The sequence below is a fragment of the Corylus avellana genome, chromosome ca2 (genome assembly GCF_901000735.1).
Source record: "Corylus avellana chromosome ca2, CavTom2PMs-1.0".
NCBI classification, from domain to species: Eukaryota; Viridiplantae; Streptophyta; class Magnoliopsida; order Fagales; family Betulaceae; genus Corylus; species Corylus avellana.
Genome location: NC_081542.1, coordinates 34813359 through 34837674, shown reverse-complemented (window position 1 = coordinate 34837674; position 24316 = coordinate 34813359). Strand labels below are relative to the sequence as shown.

At 38.5% G+C, this 24316-nt stretch overlaps 2 protein-coding genes across 2 annotated transcripts; both read right to left on the bottom strand.

The window, feature by feature from the left end:
• Positions 1 to 11500: 11500 nt before the first annotated feature.
• LOC132169649 (uncharacterized) lies at positions 11501 to 15064 on the bottom strand. The gene is made up of 4 exons (XM_059580649.1): positions 13251 to 15064; positions 12249 to 13206; positions 11997 to 12149; positions 11501 to 11896 (listed from the first exon to the last, which is right to left on the bottom strand). Exons 1-4 carry the CDS (start codon positions 15062 to 15064, stop codon positions 11501 to 11503), a joined length of 3321 nt encoding a protein of 1106 aa, XP_059436632.1.
• A 177-nt stretch (positions 15065 to 15241) lies between these two features.
• LOC132169648 (uncharacterized) lies at positions 15242 to 16293 on the bottom strand. The gene is made up of 2 exons (XM_059580648.1): positions 15640 to 16293; positions 15242 to 15490 (listed from the first exon to the last, which is right to left on the bottom strand). The coding sequence occupies exons 1-2, from the start codon at positions 16291 to 16293 to the stop codon at positions 15242 to 15244; spliced, it is 903 nt and encodes a 300-aa protein (XP_059436631.1).
• Between the last annotated feature and the right edge of the window lie 8023 nt (positions 16294 to 24316).

Sequence of the window (24316 nt, the reverse complement as noted above, 5' to 3'; positions counted from 1 at the left end):
TACTGTGTTAAGACAGAATCTGCAGAATCCCTTAGCGTCTTGCCGGCCACGATTTGATCTTCTTTCCTTGTTGTACAAGGAACTTGATCATGAGCTGCACTGCTGCTGATATCTATGTAGTTGCAATCGAGCGCATACGACTTGTGCTCGATCGCTGAACCAGAGAGATGTTGAGTTGTTGCACCACCATTTGTGCTCGAGCGCGTACGACTTGTGCTCGATTGCTGAACCAGAGAACATTGAGCTTGATACTTTTTAACATATGAGGTGGTTGCATGATCTGGCAAAGAGGATTGCACTACTATGACATGTGATCTAACAACACTGACGCACCACATAAGTCATGTTCATATTGTTTTAATCCTTCTCACTATGCAAGCAAATGTCCATTCATTAGACACTACATGATTGATGAGGATGATGATAGCAATTCTTATTATGAGCATGACCAAGCCACCACCACACTTGAGAGTGAGGAAATTGTGGATAACAATGAAGAGGAAGAAAAAGAGGAGCAAGTTGAGCACCCATAGCAAGTTGAGTCCCCAGCAAATACAAGTTTGTCCAATGACAAGGAAGTGAGTATTGAAGCTCCTTCCTTTATCATTGTCCTCTTGAGGCACATCATGAATCCAAAGCTTCAGTTCTTTAATATTTCAAAGAGCCATTTTATGCCAAGATTCTCAAGGATTTATGCAAAAAAGTGCGCAAAGCTAGGAAACATCCTAAGAAAGTCCTTCTAAGCAAACAAGTTGGCTACTTGAGATGGCAAAACATCCTCCCAGAGTGCTATCAAATTTTAAAGAAAAAAAGGGTGGAAGGGATTGGTTGGACATTCGAATGATCAGGGAAAGTGCGGTAATTTTTCTTTTTTATTTTCTGCACTTCATTTCTAAGTTCCTTTTCCTTTTTTATTTTATTTATTTTCATTTCATTTTTGTTTCTAACAGCAATTAATCCTATGATGCTTGTTTCTGTGAGACAATATTACTGTAAGTTTTGTTGACAGGTGTTCTCGTGTTTAAGTTTGGGGGACGCCCTAGCCTTTTGCACACTCAGTTGTTTCCTTACTTCTGGTAATGTATTTCTATACTACACATTGAGGACAATGTGTAATTCAAGTTTGGGGGTATGAAAAGACATTCTGTCTATTTCTTTTTGTTAATCTGTTTGTTTTTATCTGTCTGTTTGTTCTAAAAAAAAAAAAAAAAAAATTTGCTATGTTGTTAAATTTGAGTTAAACTGTAACTATGGTTTGCATTTCATTGGCTTGCTTAACATTTTGAACACATCATCATGTCATTAGGAATTTGAGTCCTTTGACTTATTTTTGGGCTAGAGAGAGTTCACTTGTTTTGAGTTAAACTATCATGAGCACATTAGCATATATTCTGCGATGTATGATATTTGAGTTTATCATGTTTACTTTGAGATTTGTTGGATGACATATTGATGAATAACCCTGGCTTGCAAGATAGAAAAAAAAAAATCATCATTTTGAATTTTTTCACTAAGTAACCGGACCTCTTGCCTAATTAAGCATTGAGTGTTCTCGTCAAAAGGTGTAAAGTTTAAGTTGATTGATGGCATGGCTAGCTTGGTTTCGTATCCTTTTTGACTTGAGTTAATAAGCTCTTAGGGATGTTTCTACATCTAGTGCCCTAAAACCATTTGGCTTGGGAGTCATTGGCCTAACACTCGCTACATGTGTCAATTAGAAAGCTTAAGGGAGCTAAGCATTGCACAGCTTACACAAAAAAAAAAAAAGTACATATCTTGTTAATAATTAAGCCTTGGTTGTTTCATTTGATAGGAATTCCTACGAATTTTGAGGTGCGATTTCTGATTAAATTGAAGCCTCATGATTGTATGCTATTTTCACTTTGCACCTATCGTTTGTGATGTTTTGACTGCCCATCTATGAGTTATTTGATTTTGATGCCCTAATGATTGTGATAATGGTGTTTGTCTTTTTAAGTTTGCTCATGAGTAAGAACTATTGCTTGTGTGAAATTTCATTCTTTTCAACAACATAGTGCTGTAATGTTTGTGGGTATCATTTCTGTTAAACCCTCACGAGACTTCACTCGTTCACCAGGGATGCCTAGGGTTTAAAAGGCTTGTTGCATATGCTAAATGTAATCGTCTCTCCCACGAAAGAGGATTTATGTTTAAAGCTTTTATTTTATTTTTCGTTTTGTTTTGTTAAGGGACTAGCAAAATGTAAGTTTGGGGTGTTTGATGAGTGCCAGATATTGCATATTTGAGCCTCTTAATTTACATTTGTTAATATTTTAGTCGTGTTATAATCTAATGTTTTGGGCTAGTTTTGTGTTTTTAGTGTTTTGTAGGTTGCTAAAGGAAAATTGCAGCTTTAAGGTGAAAAATGCAGAGTTTGGAAGAAAGTTGAAAAAATCAACCATATGAGGAAGGGATCGAGCACACAACCTTGTGATTGAGTGCACTTGTGCTCGATCTCAGAAGCGTTGTGCTCAAGCGCACCCACGCCCACAAGCAAGTCATCAGCGCGCAAGTGTTCCGCCGCAAGAGGAAGAACGCATGCACTAGTGCGATCGAGCGCACTCGTCTGATAGGCTGGCACCATCACCGTTTTTAGGGTGTTATAAATAGATTGCTAAGCCTTAAGAAAAGAAGGCTGGAGACCAAGTCCGAAATTTCACAACTTTTCTCTCCTCTTAGCTTAGTTTTTCTTTAGGTTTAAGTTTTATTTTTCATAGTCATGTGTAACTAAATTCTCAACTAAGGTTGAGGATGAAGCCCACCATTGAAGAGCAACATTGTGTTCATGTAAGTTAAAATTATCCAATTTTATTGAGTTTTAATATTTCAATTGTTTTACTTCTAATCAATTTGTGGAGTGAATCTTGGATATCTTTTGTGATTTATGGATAAATTTGATGATTTGAGATAATTTCACATAATTGATTGATGTTTTGATTTAAATTAGATATCTTTTGTGATTTATGGATACATTTGATGATTTGATTTAAATTGGATTTCTTTTGTGGTTTATGTAAAGAATGGATACATGGGATGATTTTGATTAACTCTTTGAAGCGAAAGTAAAACATACCTAAGATTTTATTGTGAGAACTTTGGATAATATTGATGAACATAGAACATATTGCTATGATTTGGTGAGTTGGATTCCAAAACCTCAGTACTTTATCTTTTGACTATTTTACTTTTATTTAGTTTATGTTTTCTTTTTATTGCAAACAAAAATCAAATCTCTTTTGGAACTAGGTTATGATTTAATCAAGTTAGATATAATTTGTTATTCAAAAACACAATTCCCTGTGAGATCGACCTCGCACTTGCAATCCATTAACTACAAACAATTCATGCAATTGCGAGTAATTAAATTTGACACAACACCAAACACGCGTATGGGTCCTCATCAACAATCTCCATGGTGACTTCTGTAATAAAAACCCACTTCAGCGTAACACCCTGATAAATTAATTAACTAGTAATTAACTCATGAGTACGCCTCCCTGTCTAATTTTCCCAAAGAGTAAGACTAATTTATCTTTACTTTTCAAAAAAGAATACTAATCAGTGAAAACACATGATATTTTGTTTATACCATTAACATTAATCATTATAATCAAAGCATTACTAAGAATCGTCACATTAACTTAGATTATACTCTACATATCATCGTTATAAAATATCTAAAATAATCCTTAATATATATACACGTCTCAATACTTTTAGTCTGCTATGTCATCCAAAAATACTAATTACGATAAACGGCCTCTAATAATCTTGCAATGAGTCCCTAAACATTAACTTGACCACTATCATTACGCCAAATGGCCGCATGATCTACCTCAAGATCCTCCATACTTAAACTTAGCTGGCTCCTCTATAAAACAAAGAGGTAGAAAAAGAGATTAAGTGTAAGTACAAGATCGACTTAGTAAGTAAGTACCACATGGAACTAAATCATGCAATAAGCAATTGCAATAAACTCAAAATGACATTTTTATGACAACATGCCCTTAGAGGATTTTCACAAATATTTACTAAGGAATACAAAAGTGAGCCAGACATAATTTGCAACATTTTCACCTTGAGACATAAATATTTTCCCATCCATATATAAACTGTATCTTTCAACTTTATCACAAATGCTACTTCATATGTAGCTTCTGCTGATAGCTTTGCTGTATCAAATTTTCCACGCACGTCTTGCCAACAAACGTCTAATAGTTCAGCCGTAGTGACCACTGTATTGTTACTGCAGCATCAAACCTTATAACACTTAGCAATTGAACGGTGAAAAACTTAAATATATATAGGGAAAAATAAATATACTTTAGCCATCTGAACTGTCACTCATTTTACAATTATGTTTCAAAGCTTTAAAAACTGACATTGAGGCTCCATATGCTACCGTTGTGTATCAAATTAGACACATTTTTCACTTTTTTCTTCAAAATACACTTGAAGTTATTAATAAATAAAATTAAAAAAAATGAAAATAACCATTTGAAAAAAAAAAAAAAGAAAAAAAAGGGGGGGCTAATATGAAAAGGGACACCATTTTTGGTTTTTTTTTTTTTTTTTTTTTGTGTAATTTTTTAAAATAGTTATTTTAAAAAAATTTAAGGGAATTTTGGGAAGAAAAGTGAAAAAAAAAAAAAAAAGTTTAATTTGGCACGTGGTGGTACTGTGAGAGGCCCTAATGTCAGTTTTTAAAGTTTGGATGTGTAAATGCAAAATAAGAGATAGTTCAATGAATTAAATACTCATATATATATATATATATATAGAGAGAGAGAGAGAGAGAGAGAGAGAAAGAGAGTAATCTTATCTTTGCTCTTTTTTTTTTTTCCTCTATATTAATGGAGTTTGAAATGAAATTATTTACCTTGTTTCTTCAATCTCTGACCAGTGCCAATAATGTTCATCTTCAACCCAAGTGATAGACAGATTTTTTGCATACAAGAAGCAGTTGCTGTGGGAGTTCTTACCAACCCCATTCTCCTGAAAAATAATAACAATGAAAATGATCGACAAAAATAAAAAATAAAACAAGCCAAAACCAAGAAATTGATGATAGTATTGTTAGAATAAATCTTCTAAGGTGTCACACATGTCACATAGATTATATGTACATAGCATATAATATTAATAGAGTTTTTATTAAACTAAAGCTCTTAGATAATTAATATACAGATAACTATTAAATGTGAAAGGTTATGTCATTTCACTCAAAGTTGTCTTCCTTGATGGAAGGAAGCAACGTAAGGTTAATTGGATCAGGGTCTTGGCTTATAAATATGTCTGTGATTCTTCATCAGTCACAACTTTAATGTGAGAAACAGATAGGCCAAAAACTCTTATCTATCACTCTCCAAACAAATTGTGAGGGTTTAGGATTGCAAATGCAAATATGATTGGTTCTAGGAATGTGAATTCAACAAACATTTAAGTCCAGAGGTTTGTATTTTTATTTGATGTTTATATGATAATATTCTCCCAAGTCCTTACATTAGTGGTGTTGAAACAGTTTTCCGAATGATGACGTAGGAAAGGGCCCAGCACAATACTTGATAACCGAGTGTTAAACTGGATATAAAAGACAAAGAAAAGGGGTCAAAGCTGCTGGCGTTGTCCGACCAGAGAAAGCTCCGATGCCTAAGTTAGTCACAGTGTTTAAGAGAAAAATGAACTTGTAAACTATGGATCAGAGAAAAGATAAGTAAAGTATTCAATTCTGAGGGTAAAAAGGAGTTACCGAAATAGTGAGAGGGGACCCCCCTTTTATAGGCATTGGATTGTACCTGTTCATCTAACACTGTGGACTTTTACCGAGGGTCCACGTGTCAACAATATACCGGGGAACATCAAATAGGATATTTATTCATATATGTTTATTATTTCCTGAGGGTAACGCTCGGTATCTGCCTTAGGCTCGGTGAAAACCGAGCCTGAAAATCGAGCGTTGATAATATAATTCATATAAGCCTAAGTTTGCCGAACGTGAGTTTACTTTGAATAGTAAAAAATTACTGAGTGTGGGGGAATGGGCTGGTAGGTTTGTGCTGGGCCCAACCCAACCGAAATATGACCCAACAGTTACCCCCGTATTTCCTTTTCTAATAGAAAAAGGAAATTACATATAGAAAACCGAGTGTTGATCAATTCTTATAAGCTCGGCTTTTGTCTTTTGGCAAAATGATGCGAGTTAGCTCTTGAAATTCAAATTTTCAAAATTTGAATTTTTTTTTTTTTTTTTTTTTAAAAAGATAAAAACTGAAGCGTTTTAAAACCTTACCTCTGCCTTTTGCGAGCCACGCGTCGGATTTCCTGCGTTTAATCAGTCATGCGGCCATGTGTCAGTTTCTGCACGGAAGGGGAGATGGTAAGACGTCCCTTCGCCGAACCCTAGGCCCTAGGGTATTAAATGCGTTTTTTGGTTGCCCCTTTCACTGATCTTTATAAAACCTTTTTCTTCTTCGTTCAAAAATCCCACTGTTATATATCGCAGAAGCCATTGTTGCTCTTTCAGAATTTCATCAACCTTTTTTCTTTCTTCTCAACTTGGCTTCTTCTTCGTATATACCCTTAACTCTGTCCTCCCTCTCCATTTCCTTTTTATAATCCTCTGATATCGATACCAGATGGGTCCCAAAGTCCAAAATGTTCCTAAGGAACTGGTTGAATCACACCCAGTTACATGGAGATCCAATCTGTTAGCAAAAGATGAACAACAGATCCGTGAAGCTTGTCACATTCCTGATTCAGTTCAGTTAAGGTTCGACGATGATAGGGTTGGGGCTGTAGTGGATGTCGACAGCCAAGAAGCTTGCGTTTATATGGACATGTTCCATATTGGTTTGAGGCTGCCTTTCCCGAGGGTAGTTCGGGAGTTGCTGAGTTACGTTCGGATAGCTCCACATCAGTTGGCACCAAACGGTTGGAGAGTGTTCTTCGCCTCCATGATTGCTTGGCCATTGATCCTCGGGGCGGATTATGCACTCATAGTTGCAGAGTTTCTCTCGGTTTACCGACTGACGAAGTGTTCCAGAACTGAGTTTCTGTACACTTTCCAGCCCAGAAAGAAAAAGAAACTCTTCACCTTCAGGCGCACCTACTCGAGCAACCACGGGTGGAAGGAGGAGTTTATCTTCGTGCAAGGCGAATGGGGATTCTCACCTTCTGAAGTAATCAGGGACCCAAGTGTTCCTCGTGAAACTATTGCCCCATCGAACCGAGGTAAAACCGAGTTTCAAAATTTGTTCGTTTTACTTCTTTCTTGTGGAAAAACTATTTCTAACATTTGTTTTTTTCTTTTAGGTCAACAAGAACCTCGTTTGAATCCAGTGGAGGCGAAACGTGTGAAGGATGTGCTGGAGTACGCCGAGCTTAATCCTCTGAAGATGGATTACGACGTCATCATGGTTGAGGAGAACCTAAGACGATATATGTGGACCCCCGCACCCCCGAGGCTAGTAGAAGCTACTACGCCGAGAGTACCAGTTACCGAGGCGCAGAGAGGGCTGGCTGCTAGGGCCACCGAGTCTTCCAAAGGAAAGGGCAAGAGGAAAGCTGAAGATGTTCCTCTGAAGAAACACTCTGCGAGGCCACCAGTCAGTGCAAGGGTCTCACTGACAATTACTGAAGAGCTTGAGGGTCCCGAAGTTCCTTCTTCAAAGAAGAGTAAGAAGCGGATAAAGACCACTGCAGGAAAAAATAAGAAGAAAATCAGGGCTGCCGAGGATAGCTCGAAGACAGCTGAGCTTGTTGCCGAACCTTCAGCGGAAGGAGTGATTGCACCCTCGGCTAATGTACGTGAAGAAGTGGGACAAGGGGGTGCTAAAGATCCGAGTGCCCCCGAGCCGGTAGTCACTGCTCCCCACATTAGGGCATACTCCAACGTTCTTAGCGGGGTTAGAGAATTCCTGAACATACAGGGTAAGTCGGCACAGGATGCCCCCTTCGCAATGCATACCCCTCCATCTTCTTCTTTAAAACCTGTTGGGGTTGAAGTTTCAGCATCCGAAGTTCTGGAAGTTCCCCCTCCTCGGCCATTCCTCGCTTCGCAACTCCTACCGAGGCTGTACAGATAAGTTCCTCTGACTCTGAGGAACAAGAACCCATAGAGGCTGCTGAAGTCTACGCCTTCCTAACTTCCAGAACAATGCCTGCAGAACCTTTGGCGGTTGTCGGCCCAGGACAAACGAAAGGAGAGCCATCGTCCTCGCATCCTGAGGCTAACCGAACCGAGCCTTCGGTTGATGAAGTTATAGGCAGTAGACCTAAGGTTGAAGAATTGGCCACTTCTGGTCCCTCGGTCTCCGAGGTTGCTGAACGAGTGCCAATTTTTACTGAACCAACAGTCGCTGAGCAAGCTTTTGCCGAAGGGCTGGTTGAAGTGTCCGAAGATGATGAGCAGATGGGCACAAAATTTGCAGCAGCTGCTGACGGAATTACTGAAGAAGAGGTTGGCTTCAAGTTTCCAGTTGGCGACAAATTCCCACACCTTGGGGAGTCGTCCCATCCTGTAAAAAGTGGGCTGGTGAGTATGACGATGGAGTGTCCCTCCGAGCCTCCAAAATTCATTTTCAAGGAGAATCCTGCCGGGTCATGGAGGGCATCGGGCTCCTCTACAGAACGCACACCTGACCCTATATACTGGTCTTTCGGGGAGCCCCTCACTCAGTTAGGCGACAAGTGGATCGAGAATCCCTTCGCTCTATTGGTAGGTGCTATTCCAGCCAATAATCCCGTGGAAGTCAACACCCAGGTTCCGAAGGAGGTGATGGAACACATGCTCTACCATCAACTTGAGGTAAATATACTCCCACCCATTCAGTTTCTGCTAATAATACTTGTTCTAAAACTTTTCATTTGCAGGGGTCAATGCAAAGCATGAACTACTACCTTCATTTCAGAAGATCTGCTAAACTCACGACTCGGGAAACCGAGCAAACCAAGAAGAAGCTTGAGGAAGCCGAAGCTGAGATACAACGGTTAGAAGCTCAAGGCGTAGAAGCTGTTTCTCGGTCTCGCCAATTGGAGTCTGAGCTTGCAGCTGAACGAACAATGCATGCGAGTTTAAAAGCTGACTTCTTGACTCTTGAAGAGGGAGCAACTCGGCTAAAGAAGAGCTTTGATGAGATTTCAGCTTTGGAACCTGAGAATATACAGAAGAAACTTGAAGGAGCCGAGGCTGAGCTTCTCATTACCAAACAAAAGGTTAAAGATCTGGAAGCTCAGCATTCTCAAGCTCTCTCTCGAATTCGTAAGCAAAGTATCCAGGGAATTGCCCAGACAGCCGAGAATAGATAGTTGCTCCTTGATGACTCAGCCCTGGACGATAAGGTGGCTCTCTACAAAGAGAAACATGCCGAGGCCGAACTTCAATGCCAAGCCGCTGAGTCTTGAATTAACCAAGTTTCCGAAGAGCTGGAAGAAGTTTGGAGACACTCGGCCACTCAGTGCACCAGAGCCGAAGTTGCTGAGGAAAAATTGAAAATAACTGAAGAGCAGCTTCTGGCCTCAGAAAAAAGGCGAAAATCGGCCAAGAAGAAAACCAAAACTGCCGTCAAAAGAGCTGAGGGTCTAAGAGGGAAATTCCTGCGAGCTAAGGAACAAGTGTTCAGATACAAGAACAAAGCTCTGGATTTCTACAAGCAGCTTTCTTTTGCCTCCTGGGTCCGAGACTATGGTTGGGGCACAGGCTTCATCTCAGGTTTTGAAACTTTCCGCAGATGGTCGAAGAATCCTCCTGAGGGTGTCGACCTCAACACAACCAAACCTGAAGATGTTCCTCCTACTGAAGAGGATATTTCAAAAATCACCATACTCGGTAAAGATCAGATGCCTGACTGCAAAGGTATCACAATGTTCGGCTTCGACCCATTCGCTTGGCGTCCAACTGGGGAATCCTCTGCTGCGGCTGAACGTCGTGGGGTGAAAAATCTTCAACTGTTGATTCGGAAGAATCAATAACTGCGTTTGATGAAGAATGGGACCGTGCTTCCTCTTGATCTTCTTGATTGATTTTTTTTTTGTGTAAATACCGAGAGAGAACACCTTTCTTTTGTATCTACTTGAACTTGTAAATGAAGGAAATGACAGAAAGAAATTTTTGTTCTTTATTCTAATATCAACCTCGCACATCGATAGATCTAAGGAACTTCATGCAAACATACTATGTATACCCCCCTGATTCCCATAGTTTTATAAATGCAATTTATACTGATGGGAATCTTCACGAGGCGTAAAAACTTGAACCGAATGTAAAACATGAATTAATACCGTAGCATGTTGCTTATTTGACCGAGAATGCGTTGTTTGTGAAGAAACCATGTTCAACCACGATAAGTGTTTGGCATGAAGGCTTAATACTCGGTGGATGCTGTAATTGTAAGGATGCTTTATGAACTTCATCATCAGGAAAGTGCCTTAGTGATGTTTACCGAAATACATTCGGGAACTTCTCTGGCTATATTTCTCCGATGTAGAACCTTTGAGTAAAGGTTAAGTTTGGAAAGCGCTTTGTTTTGCTATATTTCCGAACTCTTCCTTGGGAAAGCGCCTTCGCGATGTTTCACCGAGTTACGCTCGGGAATTCTTGGGCTATATTTCACCGAAGGGGAACCTTTGAGCAAAAGGTTTTAAGTTTGGAAAGCGCTTTGTTCAGCTATATCTCCAAACTCTTCCTCGGGAAAGCGCTTTAGCGATACTTCACCAAACTAGGTTTGGGAAAAAGCTCTAGCTATATTTCACCGAAGGGTTGGAGAGTGTTATAAATACTTCTCCAAAAAATGACTCCCAGAAAAGTGCTCAGTTCAGCTATATTTTCTGAGAGTAAAATCGAAAGATTTGGCATGTTAATGCTCTGTTTCCTCGAGAAAGCACCTTAGCGATATTTGACCAAGCAAAACTTGGTAAATTCTCCGGCTATGTTTCGCCAAGGTAGAACCTTTTCTGGAAAAGGTTTTACGTTTGTTTAGTGAAAGTGCCTTGGTTAGAACATATCGAGTGATGCTCGAGAATTCTATGGCTATTTTTCACTAAAGTTTTTCAGAAAGTGTTTATAAACATCTTTCTGAAGATTGTTTTTATCTGAATTTAATCTCCGAACATTAACCAAAGACATGGGTTGACACATGCTTAAGATTTCTATATGATTATAATCTCAGAGGATCCTTCATTAATATGCATCGATTTAAAATAATACAACAAAAGTGATGCTCTGAGAATTATAATTTTATACAAAGTACTTCTTAAGATGTTCAGCATTCCATGGTCGTTGGAGTTGTTTTCCTTCAGAGTTTGTAAAATGGTAAGCTCCCGCTTTGCCGCATTTGATTACCTGGTATGGTCCTTCCCAATTCGGTGCGAGTTTTCCCTCGGTTGCATCTTTGGTTGCCAGGGTGACTTTTTTCAAAACTAAATCTCCAACTTGGAAACTACGATGCTTTACTCGTCGGTTCAAATACCGAGCTACTCTCTGCTAATATGCCTCCATTGTGACTTGGGCCTGATCTTGTTTTTCTTGTAGCAAATCCAAATGCAACTTGAGACCCTCGCCATTGTAATTGGGGTTGAATGCATCCACTCGAAAACTCCCAGATTTGACCTCGGCAGGGATGACAACCTCGGTTCCGTAGGCTAAGGCGAAAGGAGTTTCCTCAGTTGGAGTCCTTCTGGTTGTGCGGTATGCCCATAGAACTTCGGGAAGATCTTCCGCCCATTCTCCTTTGTGCTGACCGAGCTTCTTCTTCAGAATTTTGAATATTGTTTTGTTCGTTGCTTCCACTTGTCCATTTGCCTGAGGATGTCCCGGGGATGAAAAGTATTTCCGAACATGAAGTCCGGTACACCAATTCCGAAAGGACTCACAGTCAAACTGCTTACCATTGTCCGTAATAAAAGCATGTGGAATCCCATATCGACAAATTACATTTCTTCAAAGAAATTTCTCGATGTTTTTTTGCAGTAATATTCACCAGAGCTTCAGCTTCTGCCCACTTGGTGAAATAGTCAACAGCAACCACAACGAACCGAACTCCTCCTTTCACTGTAGGTAATGGCCCTACTATATCCACCCCCCATTGTGAAAATGGCCATGGTGAGGAAACCGAGCTAAGTTCTTCAGGAGGCTACTTGATAACGTTGGCAAAATGCTGGCAACTGTCACAAGTTTTGAGCAAATTTATAGAGTCCTGGTTCATGCTCTGCCAAAAGAATCCTGCTCTTACTGCTTTGTGTGCTAAAATACGGGATCCCGAGTGACTGCCACAGATTCCTTCATGAATCTCTCGAAGGACATAATCACCCTCTTCTTTAGAAACACATTTAAGGAGCAGTAACATAAAACCTCGTTTAACAAGGGCTTCATTGACTAATGCGAACCGAGCAGCCTTTCGCTTTAACTGTACTGCCTTTCTCTTATCTCCCGGCATAATTCCCCTTTCGAGATAACTAACAATTTCTTCAGCCCAAGCAGGCATGACTTCGATAGTTAGAATAAAAATCTTCTCAGCGATGGAAGGTTGTTGCTGAATTTGTATTATCTGGTCGGATTCTCCCACCTCACACTCGGTTGAAGAACCTAAACGGGCCAGATGGTCGGCCTTCTCGTTCTCTTCCCTCGGGATTTTAACAATGCAACACTTCTTGAAAGATTTTTGCATACCTTGAATTTTGGACAAGTAGAGTTTCATTTTGGTGCCCTTAGCCTCAAACTCACCGCGAATGTGGCCGACTATAACTTGAGAATCACTCCGCACCTCTACAAACTCTGCCTCCAACTCTTGGGCTAAACCGAGCCCAGCTATTACGGCTTCATACTCGGCCTCATTATTGGTAGTTTTGAATTCTAACCTTAATGAGCTTTTCAACTCTCTTCCATTCAGTGTGATAATCACGACCCCAGCTCCGCCATTTCTCTTGGTGGATGAGCCATCTACATAAATTACCCATGTTCTCTCCTTGGGCCAATCCTCTTGGTCTTGGATGTTAGTGAACTCCGCCACAAAGTCTGCTAAAGCCTGACCTTTGACAGCATTACGAGAGATAAAGTGAATGTCGAATTCACTAATTTCGATTGCCCAGTTGACCAATCGACCAGACAAGTCCAACTTTCGAAGTACTTTCTTTAATGGATACTCGGTCAAAACATTGATCGTATGAGCTTGGAAGTATGGTCGGAGCTTCCTGGAAGCAATTACCAGGGAAAAAGCAAGTTTCTCCATCTGTACGTATCTTTCCTCGGCCCCATGCAATGCTCGGCTAATGAAGTAGACCGGTTCTGAACACCCTCTTCCTCGCGAATCAGGGTTGTACTGACCGCAGTTGAAGATACGGCTAAGTATAAATATAATACTTCTCCAGGAATAGCTCGGCTGAGAAGAGGTGGACTGGCCAGGTATTTCTTAAGTTGTTCGAATGCCTGCTCGTATTCTTCAGACCATTTGAAAGCTTTACGCAAAATTTTAAAGAATGGAAGGCACTTATCTGTTGACCGAGAAATGAACCTATTTAAAGCTGCAACTCTTCCCGTCAACTGTTGAACTTGCTTTATATTCTTTGGAGATTGCATGTCCAAAACTGCCTGGATCTTCTCTAGATTGGCCTCTATCCCTCGGCTGGAAACCATATAACAGAGGAACTTCCCGGATGAGACTTCGAATGCACACTTTGTAGGGTTCAATTTCATCTTAAAACGCTTCAATGTTTTGAACGCCTCCTGCAAGTCTGTAACATGGTCTATCTGCAGCTTGCTTTTGACCAGTATGTCATCAACATAAACCTCCATGTTCTTCCCAATCTGTTCTTGAAACATCCTGTTTACCAACCTTTGGTAAGTTGCACCGGCATTTTTTAAACCAAATGGCATGACTTTGTAGCAGTACAAGCCTCGGTCGGTGATGAAGGCTGTTTTTTCCTGATCAAATGGATGCATGAAAATCTTATTATAGCTCGAAAAGGCATCCATGAAGCTCAACAACTCATACCCTGTTGTTGCATCAACCAAAGAGCTGATATGGGGTAGCGGAAAGCTATCTTTTGGGCAGGCCTTGTTAAGGTCGGTAAAATCTACGCACATCCTCCACTTCCCAGAGGACTTCTTAACTATCACTACATTGGACAACCAATCAGGGTAATGCGCCTCTTCAATAAACTGAGCCTTTAGAAGTTTGTCCACTTCCTCGGCAATTGCCATGTTCCTGTTGGGAGCAAATTTCCTTCGCTTCTGCTTCACTGGCTTAACTTCTGGATTAATGTTCAAGTGATGAACAATATCCTTGGGATCAATCCCCGGCATGTCCTCAGGAGACCATGCAAAAACTTCAAGGTTTTGCTGGAGAAACCGAACAAGGATTTTTTTAACCTCAGAAGTTAGTTGAGAACCGACCTTGACAACTTTTCCTTCAGCTATAGGTACGTCAATTAATGGCTCGGCTGGCTCCTTTCTCAACTGCATCTTCCGCTCGTCTCCCAGATTACCGATGGTCAAAAGTGCTATTTTTGGGCATTTCTTCAAAGATGTATGATAACACCTTCTGGCAACAACTTGGTCTCCCTTGACTTCGCCAACTCCCTCAATGGTTGGGAACTTCACTTTCAAATGGTAGGTAGAAGTAACCGCTCTTAATTGATTCAAAGCTGGCCGACTGATAATCATGTTGTAAGCTGATGGTCGGTCGATGACCAAAAAATCCACCATGATAGTGGATTGCCTGGGAGCAGTCCCCGCAGTAACTGGAAGAGCAATCAACCCAATGGGTTGGACACGCTCACCTGCAAATCCTATCAAGGGTGACATGAAGGGTTTTAACTTCTCTTGGCTAATGCCTAATTGTTGAACAACCGTCCAATAAATGATATCAGCCGAACTTCCATTATCCACCAACACTCGGTGAACAACATGGTTAGCTACCGTCAAAGTTATCACCAAGGCATCATCATGTGGCATCGAAACTTCTTTCGCATCTTCCTCCAAAAATGTTAGAACACTCAGTTCTCGTTTCTGGACTTTGAAGGGTGTTTCAAGCACAAGGATTTCCTCCATTCTCGCTTGATTGGCATAAGCCTTTCTTGCCGAGCTTGATTCTCCTCCACTAGCGAGGCCTCCTAAGATGGTACAAATCTCTCCAATAATAGCTTCGTTCTGGGGACTCTGCTGCTGATTTTGCGTAACCCTCAGTTCCTCACGTCTCTGCCTCTGATTGCGTGACTGATCATTATTCTATCCCGAATGCTGACCCTGACCATCCTGGGAGCTCTTCCCTTTGCCATTTTCTTCAGCCAAGAAATTCAGCAACTTTCCATTCCTTAGAAATTTTTCAATCTCGAACCTAAGACTGATACAATCCTCGGTCTGATGCCCATGATCATTATGATACTCACAAAATTTCCGAGCATTATGGTTCTGGGGAGGAGACTTCATCCTTCCTGGCCATCGGAAGCTTGGATCCTTCTTAACTTCCATGAACACCTTATAAACAGTTGCATTAAGGGGTGTCCATCCTACATATTGTTGATGCTGATTTGGCCGAGGAGGTAGATCAACCTTTCTTTCCAGAATTTTAGGATTCTGGTGATCCTTCTTTTTCTTCTCGACATAGACCTTTGGTTTAATCGTACCTGGATCAATGGCAGTTTGTTCTCAATAGCTTTAGACTTCAGCAACGCTGAGATAGTCTCTTCCTGGTTGATGAACTCCTCTGCCTTGCTGTTGAACAGTCGTAAAGTTCCTGTTTTTGGCCTTTTGGACAACTCGGCCATTAAAGGCCCTTCAATCTGTATACCGTGCATCAATGCTGAAAGAACAGTTTGCTCGTTAGTACCCTCCACTGCCAGCTTCTCCCGATTGAACCGCAACAAATAATCTTTCAAGGACTCGTTCTTTCCTTGTACTAAGGACAATAGATACGCTGGATTCTTCTTTCTCCTTCGAACGGCAAGAAATTGTCCTAAGAACTGCTGCCCAAGATAATCAAAATTATCAACAGATTTAGGACTCAGACTTCCAAACCATTCTTTGGCAACTCCCCTTAGAGTTAACGGGAAGGCTCGGCAAGCAATCTCGTCAGGAGTTTCATGAAGGATGATGTGAGCTTGGAAGCTTTCCATGTGATCGGAAGGATCTCCACTTCTGTCATACTCGCCGATCCGAGGCACCTTAAAACTGCTGGGCATTGGAAACCTCATCACCCGATCAGTAAAAGGCAAATTGGTATGTTGCATGAGATCCTCGGTGGCGGACCAATTTTCCCCATTTTCGATTAAGAAAGCCATTTTGCAAACTTCTCCTGGAGATCTTTTACGTCCTTATGCATGGCAGCTTCCACAGGCTTGTCGAGACACGAGCGAGCATGACGAGAATGGCTACACTGGGAGCGGCTATGGTGGGTTTTGGCGTGGCTAGATTCGCCATGGTGTGACTTACCACCAAGTTGTGAACTCTTGGTGTGTTCTCGTCAGTGAGTGTTTGCTTTGGTTTGAATTGTATGCGGACTTCCTGTATCGAACTTCCAGCGTCTTGTTGGGTTGATTGATGGCGAGCTGATGGTGGTGGTTCCCTAATGGACCCTTCTCGTCTCCTTTTCTGTACCGAATCCTCTATAGGAGGTAGCCTAGAGACGATCTCTTCATCCTGCTTCCTCATGGCCTCAACAGATTCGGCTATTCGTTTCATGAAATCTACCATAGTGGCTGTTTGGGGATTTGGATCATTTGAGGTTCCGGGTACATCCGGTTGGATGATTGGGATAAGGTGTGGTGATGCGTTAGGGTGTGGAGGTGTGTTCGCCATATCGGAATATTTGAGATTAGTAAGAACAGATAAAAACCGTTCCCACAGACGGCACTAAACTGTTGAAACAGTTTTCCGAATGATGACGTAGGAAAGGTCCCAGCACAATACTTGATAACCGAGTGTTAAACTGGATATAAAAGACAAAGAAAAGGGATCAAAGCTGCCGGCGTTGTCCGGCCAGAGAAAGCTCCGATGCCTAAGTTAGTCACAGTGTTTAAGAGAAAAATGAACTTGGAAACTATGGATCAGAGAAAAGATAAGTAAAGTATTCAATGCTGAGGGTAAAAAGGAGTTACCGAAATAGTGGGAGGGGACCCCCCTTTTATAGGCATTGGATTGTACCTGTTCATCTAACACTGTAGACTTTTACCGAGGGTCCACGTGTCAACAATATACCGGGGAACATCAAATAGGGTATTTATTCATATATGTTTATTATTTCCTGTGGGTAACGCTCGGTATCTACCTCAGGCTCGGTGAAAACCGAGCCTGAAAACCGAGCGTTGATAATATAATTCATATAAGCCTAAGTCTGCCGAACGTGAGTTTACTTTGAATAGTAAAAAATTACCGAGTGTGGGGGAATGGGCCGGTAGGTTTGTGCTGGGCCCAACCCAACCGAAATATGACCCAACAAGTGGTATCAGAGCCTACTTCTATGCCATGTTGTTTAGTACGGATTTGTTGAATATTTCTTGAGTGATTGAAGGTTTATATGTTCAATGTTTTGAGATTTTTTGGTTTTGGGTTAAGTTTCAAAATGGTATGGTTTGGCCGAATCTTTTGAAGTTTAATGTTTAATGATTCTTTTGTGGTTTTAAAGATCAATGTTACGAGGTTTGATTGTGTTAAACACAATATTTTTTTGAACAATTTTGAAATCTTTGTAACAAAATTTTCGGCCATGCCATTTTCTTTAAAATGATGATTTCTTCTCATTACTTTTGAATACCCATATGTTTCCAAACCCATAAATCAGTAGTCTTAATGATTCTGAACCAAAAAACCAAAAGAAAATCCGTTTTTAGACCCGTATGGGGTGAATAAAAAAAAAATGAGAAATTCCGTTTTTAGACTCGTATGGGGTGAGACCCGACCCAGATTTGATTTGTAGACCCGGCTGAAGGTAGGGGATGAACCGGAATGCATGCCCACTTGCATATACGCGCCACAAAGAGCAAAGAAAAACAGGACACATTTTTGTAGTGAGGAGATTCAAACCTCGGTTCAAGTCTGGGGAAAGAGGGGTTCCGCCGTCAAGCCACCGATTTGTTTTGGTTCAGAAAACGTTTTGACTATATATAACGTTTCTTTCTATTCTGGAAAGTAGCACCTTCATTCTTATTTATATGGATCTTGAGCATAAATATTTATTAAAGCATTATGCCATGGGATATTTTGTGATCAACATAAAGATTGAAGTTTTATGGTGCCATTATGAAGTAGTGGAATTCAAAGTGACAAGGGAATAGCCACAGCATCCTAAGTCATGATGATAATAAGGTAAAGAAATTTTTGTAAAAATTTCAAAGATGAATTTTGGCATCTATATGGCAATTAGATGTTATTGAAGTTGTGACTATTATAATATTTTTAGGAATAGCCACAGCATCCTAATTTTATAATGATAATCACATAAAGATTTTTTACATGAACTTCATAAAAAAGAATTAAACATCTATGTCGTGATTAACTCATAAATTTAATGACTTTGCCAACATAGAGGTTATTATTTTTATGATTTAATTAGAATAAGATGATCAATTTGGCATTAAAAGTAAAATTTTCTTATGCCCACAGGTACAGGAAATTTTTATTTATTAATGTTTAAATTTACTAGTCTTATTAATAAAGTTATTTAGTAAATTCATGTGTGATGTAGCATTTGCCTAAAGGTAGGTTGGAATTTACTATTAAATTAACATTGGTTGATTTAAATAAAGTTACTTCATAGCATTAAAATATCTTATTTGCCTTGGTTATTGCATGCATTCCTTCTGCTTCAATTAATGGTATTTTATGTTCCAATACTTTCTAGTGATAATTTTCTAATTGAAAAAGAAAATGCGCTTTGCTTTAGGGTGTTTGGAACTTAATTTGGTGTTATGTGTAGACGAATCACCCACTCTCACAGAGTCAAGTACACCACATGAGATTATTAGTCATGAACAATGAGAGTAATATAATTGCTTAAGTTTGATGTTCAAAAAATCTCATATTACCAAATGTATCGGGAATCTATTCCTGAATACTTTTAAGGCCAAAGATTTTATAAAGTTTGTTAAGGAACATTTAGTGAGTTCCTAAAAGGCTTCAGCCAACACCCTAATAGAAAAGCTTTCAAGAAAAACCTTAGGAACCTCCAAAAGTGTGCATGGGCACATTATCGTAGGTACATATAAGTCAGAAAGCTTGCAAATTAAGGAAATCTATTTATGGGCTAAGATAGGTCTCCTGTCAATGGTGTATAAACTTTTATAAGGTTATTACCTCATATAGTTTTATTAAGAACCTTGTTAATCAGTGTTATACCTTAAGGTTAGTGGGAGTAAAGTTACTTTCTTTTAGTCGTGTATATAGTATTTGCTTGCAAAAAGTGATTTAGGTTTGCTACACAAAGTTCCTCTCACTAAACTTTCAAATGAAAGATTTGGGCAAAACCTCTTATGTCATTTACATAGAGATTCACATAGACATGAGTTAAAGAATATTATGACAGTCTTTTAAGGCCTACATTGAAAAAATTTTCGAGAGATTTAGAATAAAGGGAACTATGAATCTTTAGTAGCACCTATTATTAAAGGAGATAAATTTAGTAAAGATCAATATCCCAAAATGCATTGGAACAAGAGCAGATTAAAAGTCCTTTGTATGAATCTATAGTAGGCAATCTAGTGTATGCAGAGGTCTGCTCTAAACATGATATTGGACTAGCAGTAGGATTATTGGGTTAATAGAGAGCCACAAAAAGTCTTGCGGTATATGCAAGAAAACCAAGATCTACAGATTGACCTAAAGCTACACTGACCGTTTAGAGGTTGTTGGTTATTCAAATTCAAATTTTGCTGAATATGTAGATAATAGAAAGTCTACTTCATGATATATTTTCTTATTGCTATGGGGCTATATCCTGGAGATGCAGTATGCAAACTAAAGTTGATACGTCTACTATGAAAGCAGAATTTATTGCATGCTATGAATTTAGTTCACAGGCATTATGGTTGAGACTTTTTATTAAAGGTCTCAAGATTGTCAATTTTATAGCGAAACCCATAAAGATTTTATACAATAATTCTTGTCTAAGAACAATGAAAAGTAGAAGCAGAAGTAAGTATATCAACATAAAGTATCTCACTATGAGAGAGAATATTAAGAGACGTGAAGTGTCTATTAAGTATTGAATTAATGATTGTGGATTCCATGACTAAAAGTTTACCGGTAAAGAAGTATATAGTCATGTGGAGTATATGAGACTCATTAATTCATTTCGTGTTAAGTTTCTCTCTAATAATGGTCTGTAGACATAAAGTTATTGTTATAAAGTTTTTGTGCACATATATTGGTTTTATCCGTTGGGATAAATAAAGTTAGACCCATAATGACTTATTGGAAGTTATTCATAAAGAATTATACCATATAAAGAATTTTGTTTAGAAAGATTAATACATTGTAATTCATGGAAGGAAATGTTAATATAATAACATAACCGCCATGATTCATGTATTGTATCTCTCTAAATAAAACTAAAGCTTGAGTAGTTTTTAATTATGACCATATTCAGTTTTAGTTACCCAAATGATTTTAAAGATGTGTCATGTGCGTCAAGTGGGAGAACGTTAGAATAAATCTTCTAAGGTATCACACATGTCACATATATTATATGTATATGGCATATAATATGAATAGAGTTTTTATTAAACTAAAACTCTTGGGTAATTAATATACAGATAACTACTAAATGTGAAAGGTTATGTTATTTCACTAAAAGTTATCTTCCTTGATGGAAGGAAGCAACATAAGGTTAATTGGATAAGGGTCTTGGCCTATAAATATACCTGTGATTCTCCATCAGTTACAACTTTAACGTGAGAAACAGATAGGCCAAAAACCTTTATCTATCACTCTCCAAACAAATTGTGAGGGTTTAGGATTGCAAATGCAAATATGATTGGCTCTAGGATTGTGAATCCAACAAACATTCAAGTCTGGATTATTCAATTCAAGTGCTTAAACAACCATGGCCAGATGTTAGTATTTTTATTTAATGTTTATATGATAATATTCTCCCAAATTCTTACAAATATTACCAGAGAATTGGTGCTCTCTTCTTTCATTACTGGTTTATTATTACAATACGGGAGTTTCACTTGTGCTACTACGACAGATATTTCCGCTTTGTTTCCACTTTGGTTCTCATGATCATGTGAGCACCAAGCTCCCATCTCTTGATGTTCATGTTTTTGGCATGATGCAACGATGCTTTTATAGGAAGTCAGGGTCAAATCAGTCTTTTTATTTTCTCCTGTAAATCCAATTAGATATCCCTTGTAATTATCCATGGTCTAGTAGTCAATTAATTATGCTGAAATGTGAAAAGAACTAAAAGACAATTAGGAGAATATACGGCAGCTATTTGCGAAAGATTTCTAAAATTCTTATATATTCCTATGGACCAACAATGCATGAAAAAATTATAATAAAGTGGTGTCCAATGGAGGTCATGAGCATCTTAGGTTACTTTGGCCATGATGAGGAAGACATTTGATAAGATCTTAGGTTACATTTAACACTTTTCAATGTGAACCACCAAACTAGCATCTGTCTATAATTATATGGTTTCCATATTCCTTTATGGACTGAGTTTTTCTCCAAATTGGGTTGAATGAAGTTCTTCCAATTTAGTCTATAAAATTGTTATATGTTCCTTAAGCGTGTGAGAAACACATGTTTTTATAATAGTATTAAAATAATGAGAGAAATTCGATTAAAAAAAGCATGTGTTTCTCATATGCTATTAAAATATGTGCTTCTTATGAGACACATGACAATTTTATATATTGAATTGGAGCTACTTCCTACAACACATAAAATATAATACAAGTTGTAAGTGAAAAATATATGTATTTTTCAGGTGACAGTACAACATAAAATAGCAATCACAACATAAAACGTTTCTTTGCTTTTGATATCACAAACTTACCCCAAATTTTAAAAACTTGACCTTCTACTAAAAACATAACCATATAAGCTTAACTTTTAGTATCATTACATACCAGTAGCTATTGTCTATTACAATACATAAATGCCACATGGATATACAAAAATATTCCAATTGACTTATAGTGACTCACCCCTTTAAAAGTAGAGGCCTCCTTCAAGCCTCAAGGATAAAAATCCAATCATTTTAACTTTTAACTCTTCAATACGCCTCCCTGTTTAATTCCCCAAAAGAATAAGACCAATTTATCTCTAGTTCTCAAAAAAAAAAATATTAATCAGCGAAAACATATGATATTTTGTTTATTTTATCAACATTAATCATTACAACTAGAGCGTTTACTAAGATTCATCACATTAACTTAGATTATATTGTACATATTATCGTTATAAAAGATTCAAGGGGTAACTTCACTGAAAACCCCTAAACTTCCACCCGATTTAACAAATCTCTCCTAAACTTCAAAATCTCTCAATTTAGTCTCCTGAACTTTCAATTACTCTCAATTTGAACCCCTCCGTCATATTTTAAACGTTACATGATGTTTATACCCCTGACTTTTGTATAAAATTCCCACTTCCAAAACGTTTTTTTTTTATTTAAAAAAAAAAATCAGTGATATTTTGGTCTTTTTTGTATTTTTAATGGCTAAAATTGACGGAGGGGTCCATTTTGAGAGCAATTGAAAGTTCAGTTGACTAAATTAAGAGATTTTGAAGTTTAGGGGGGGTTTGTCAAATCGGATGGAAGTTTAAGAGTCTTCAGTAAAGTTACCCCAAGATTCAAGGTACGTAATCTATATATAGGGGAAAATACACTTTACCTCCCTGAACTATCCACCAATTTGCACTTTTAACCCCAATGTTTAAAAAGTGACACTTTACCCCCCCCTCCCCTCCCCCAAAAGTATCTGACATTGACACTTGACCCCATGAAAGACACTTTACCCCCTTGAAGTATTTTGAGTTGACACTTTACCCCCCCGAAATAACTAAGTTTTGGGGGGATAAAGTGTCAACTCAAAATACTTCAGGGGGGTAAAGTGTATTTCATGGAGGTCAAGTGTTAATGTCAGATACTCTGAGGGAGTAAAGTATCACTTTTTAAACATTGGGGTTAAAAGTGCAAATAGGTAAATAGTTCGAGGGGATAAATTGTATTTTCCCCATATATATACACATGTCTCAAAACTTTAAGTCTGCTGTGTCATCTAAAAATACTAATTACGATAAACGGCCTCCGAAATCTTGCAATGAGTCCCTAAGTGTTAACCCTATCACTATCACACCAAATGACTGCATTTGTCTTGAGATCCTCACTATAACCTATGCATATGTGATTATGTTTGATAATGTTTTACAATATGATTTCAGTGGAATTTCATGCTAGATGCATCAGTATGCATATGTAACTAAATGGAACAGAGTATATGTATACCGTCGGTCTATAGCTAGATTGCATATGATGCTTTACGATGCCTTATATGAGATTTTTGTACTGGATGTATCAATATGCATATGTGACCAAATGGAACAGAGTATATGTATACCGTTACAACTAGACTGCACACAATGACTTTCATTATATATTTTATTGCTTATATATGCTTATAAGCCGTGTTCACCCAAAATAATGAATGCATGCCTATGGGTATAGCTCAGTTATATAATATATATGTACGAATGAATTAGATGGGTTTATATGTGTATGTTTCGAGCGGGAGATCGAGCTTACATCAACATTCATAGCTACACTACAAAAAAAATAGCATTTTTAGACGTGGCTACAGTACATGTTTTGTTGCCATGTCATTAATTTTCTGATGTGTGAATTTTACCACGTCAGAAAATTCTGACGTGTTAAATATTGCAACGTCAGAAAAATAATTCAGATTTTAAAAATTAAAAAATTATATATTTTCTGACGTGGCGGTGTACCATATCAGAACACTATATATATATATATATATATATATATATATATATATATATATATAAACATATAATTATAGATATATAATTATGTAGATTTTTTTTTTTCGGAGTAGTTTTCTGACGTGCGACACATGGCACGTCAGGAAACTTCCTTGAGCCCCACCCAGCACAGACGCGCCATGGGCGGGATTTTGAAAATTTTTCATCAACTTTTTTCCTCTTTTTATTCTTCCCTCTTCATTTATTTCCCCACACACTCTCTCTCTCCTCTCTCAATCTCCCTCTTCTTTGCACGGTATGTAGCTCCTCTCTAGAGGAAGAAGAAAATTAAAGAAAAGGTGAAGAGAAAAA

Excerpts from the sequence above, each read along its gene's own strand:
- LOC132169649 (XM_059580649.1), bottom strand. The coding sequence starts at position 15,064 with ATGGAGGAAATCCTTGTGCTTGAAACACCCTTCAAAGTCCAGAAACGA. Across the intron at positions 12,150-12,248 it reads GTATTTTAGCACACAAAGCA|CCTCCTGAAGAACTTAGCTC; the intron begins GTAAGAGCAGGA and ends GTTATCAAGTAG. Across the intron at positions 11,897-11,996 it reads GGGCAGAAGCTGAAGCTCTG|TTTGACTGTGAGTCCTTTCG; the intron begins GTGAATATTACT and ends AATGGTAAGCAG.
- LOC132169648 (XM_059580648.1), bottom strand. The coding sequence starts at position 16,293 with ATGGCTTTCTTAATCGAAAATGGGGAAAATTGGTCCGCCACCGAGGAT. Across the intron at positions 15,491-15,639 it reads ACAAACTGCCATTGATCCAG|GTGTTCATGGAAGTTAAGAA; the intron begins GTACGATTAAAC and ends ACTGTTTATAAG.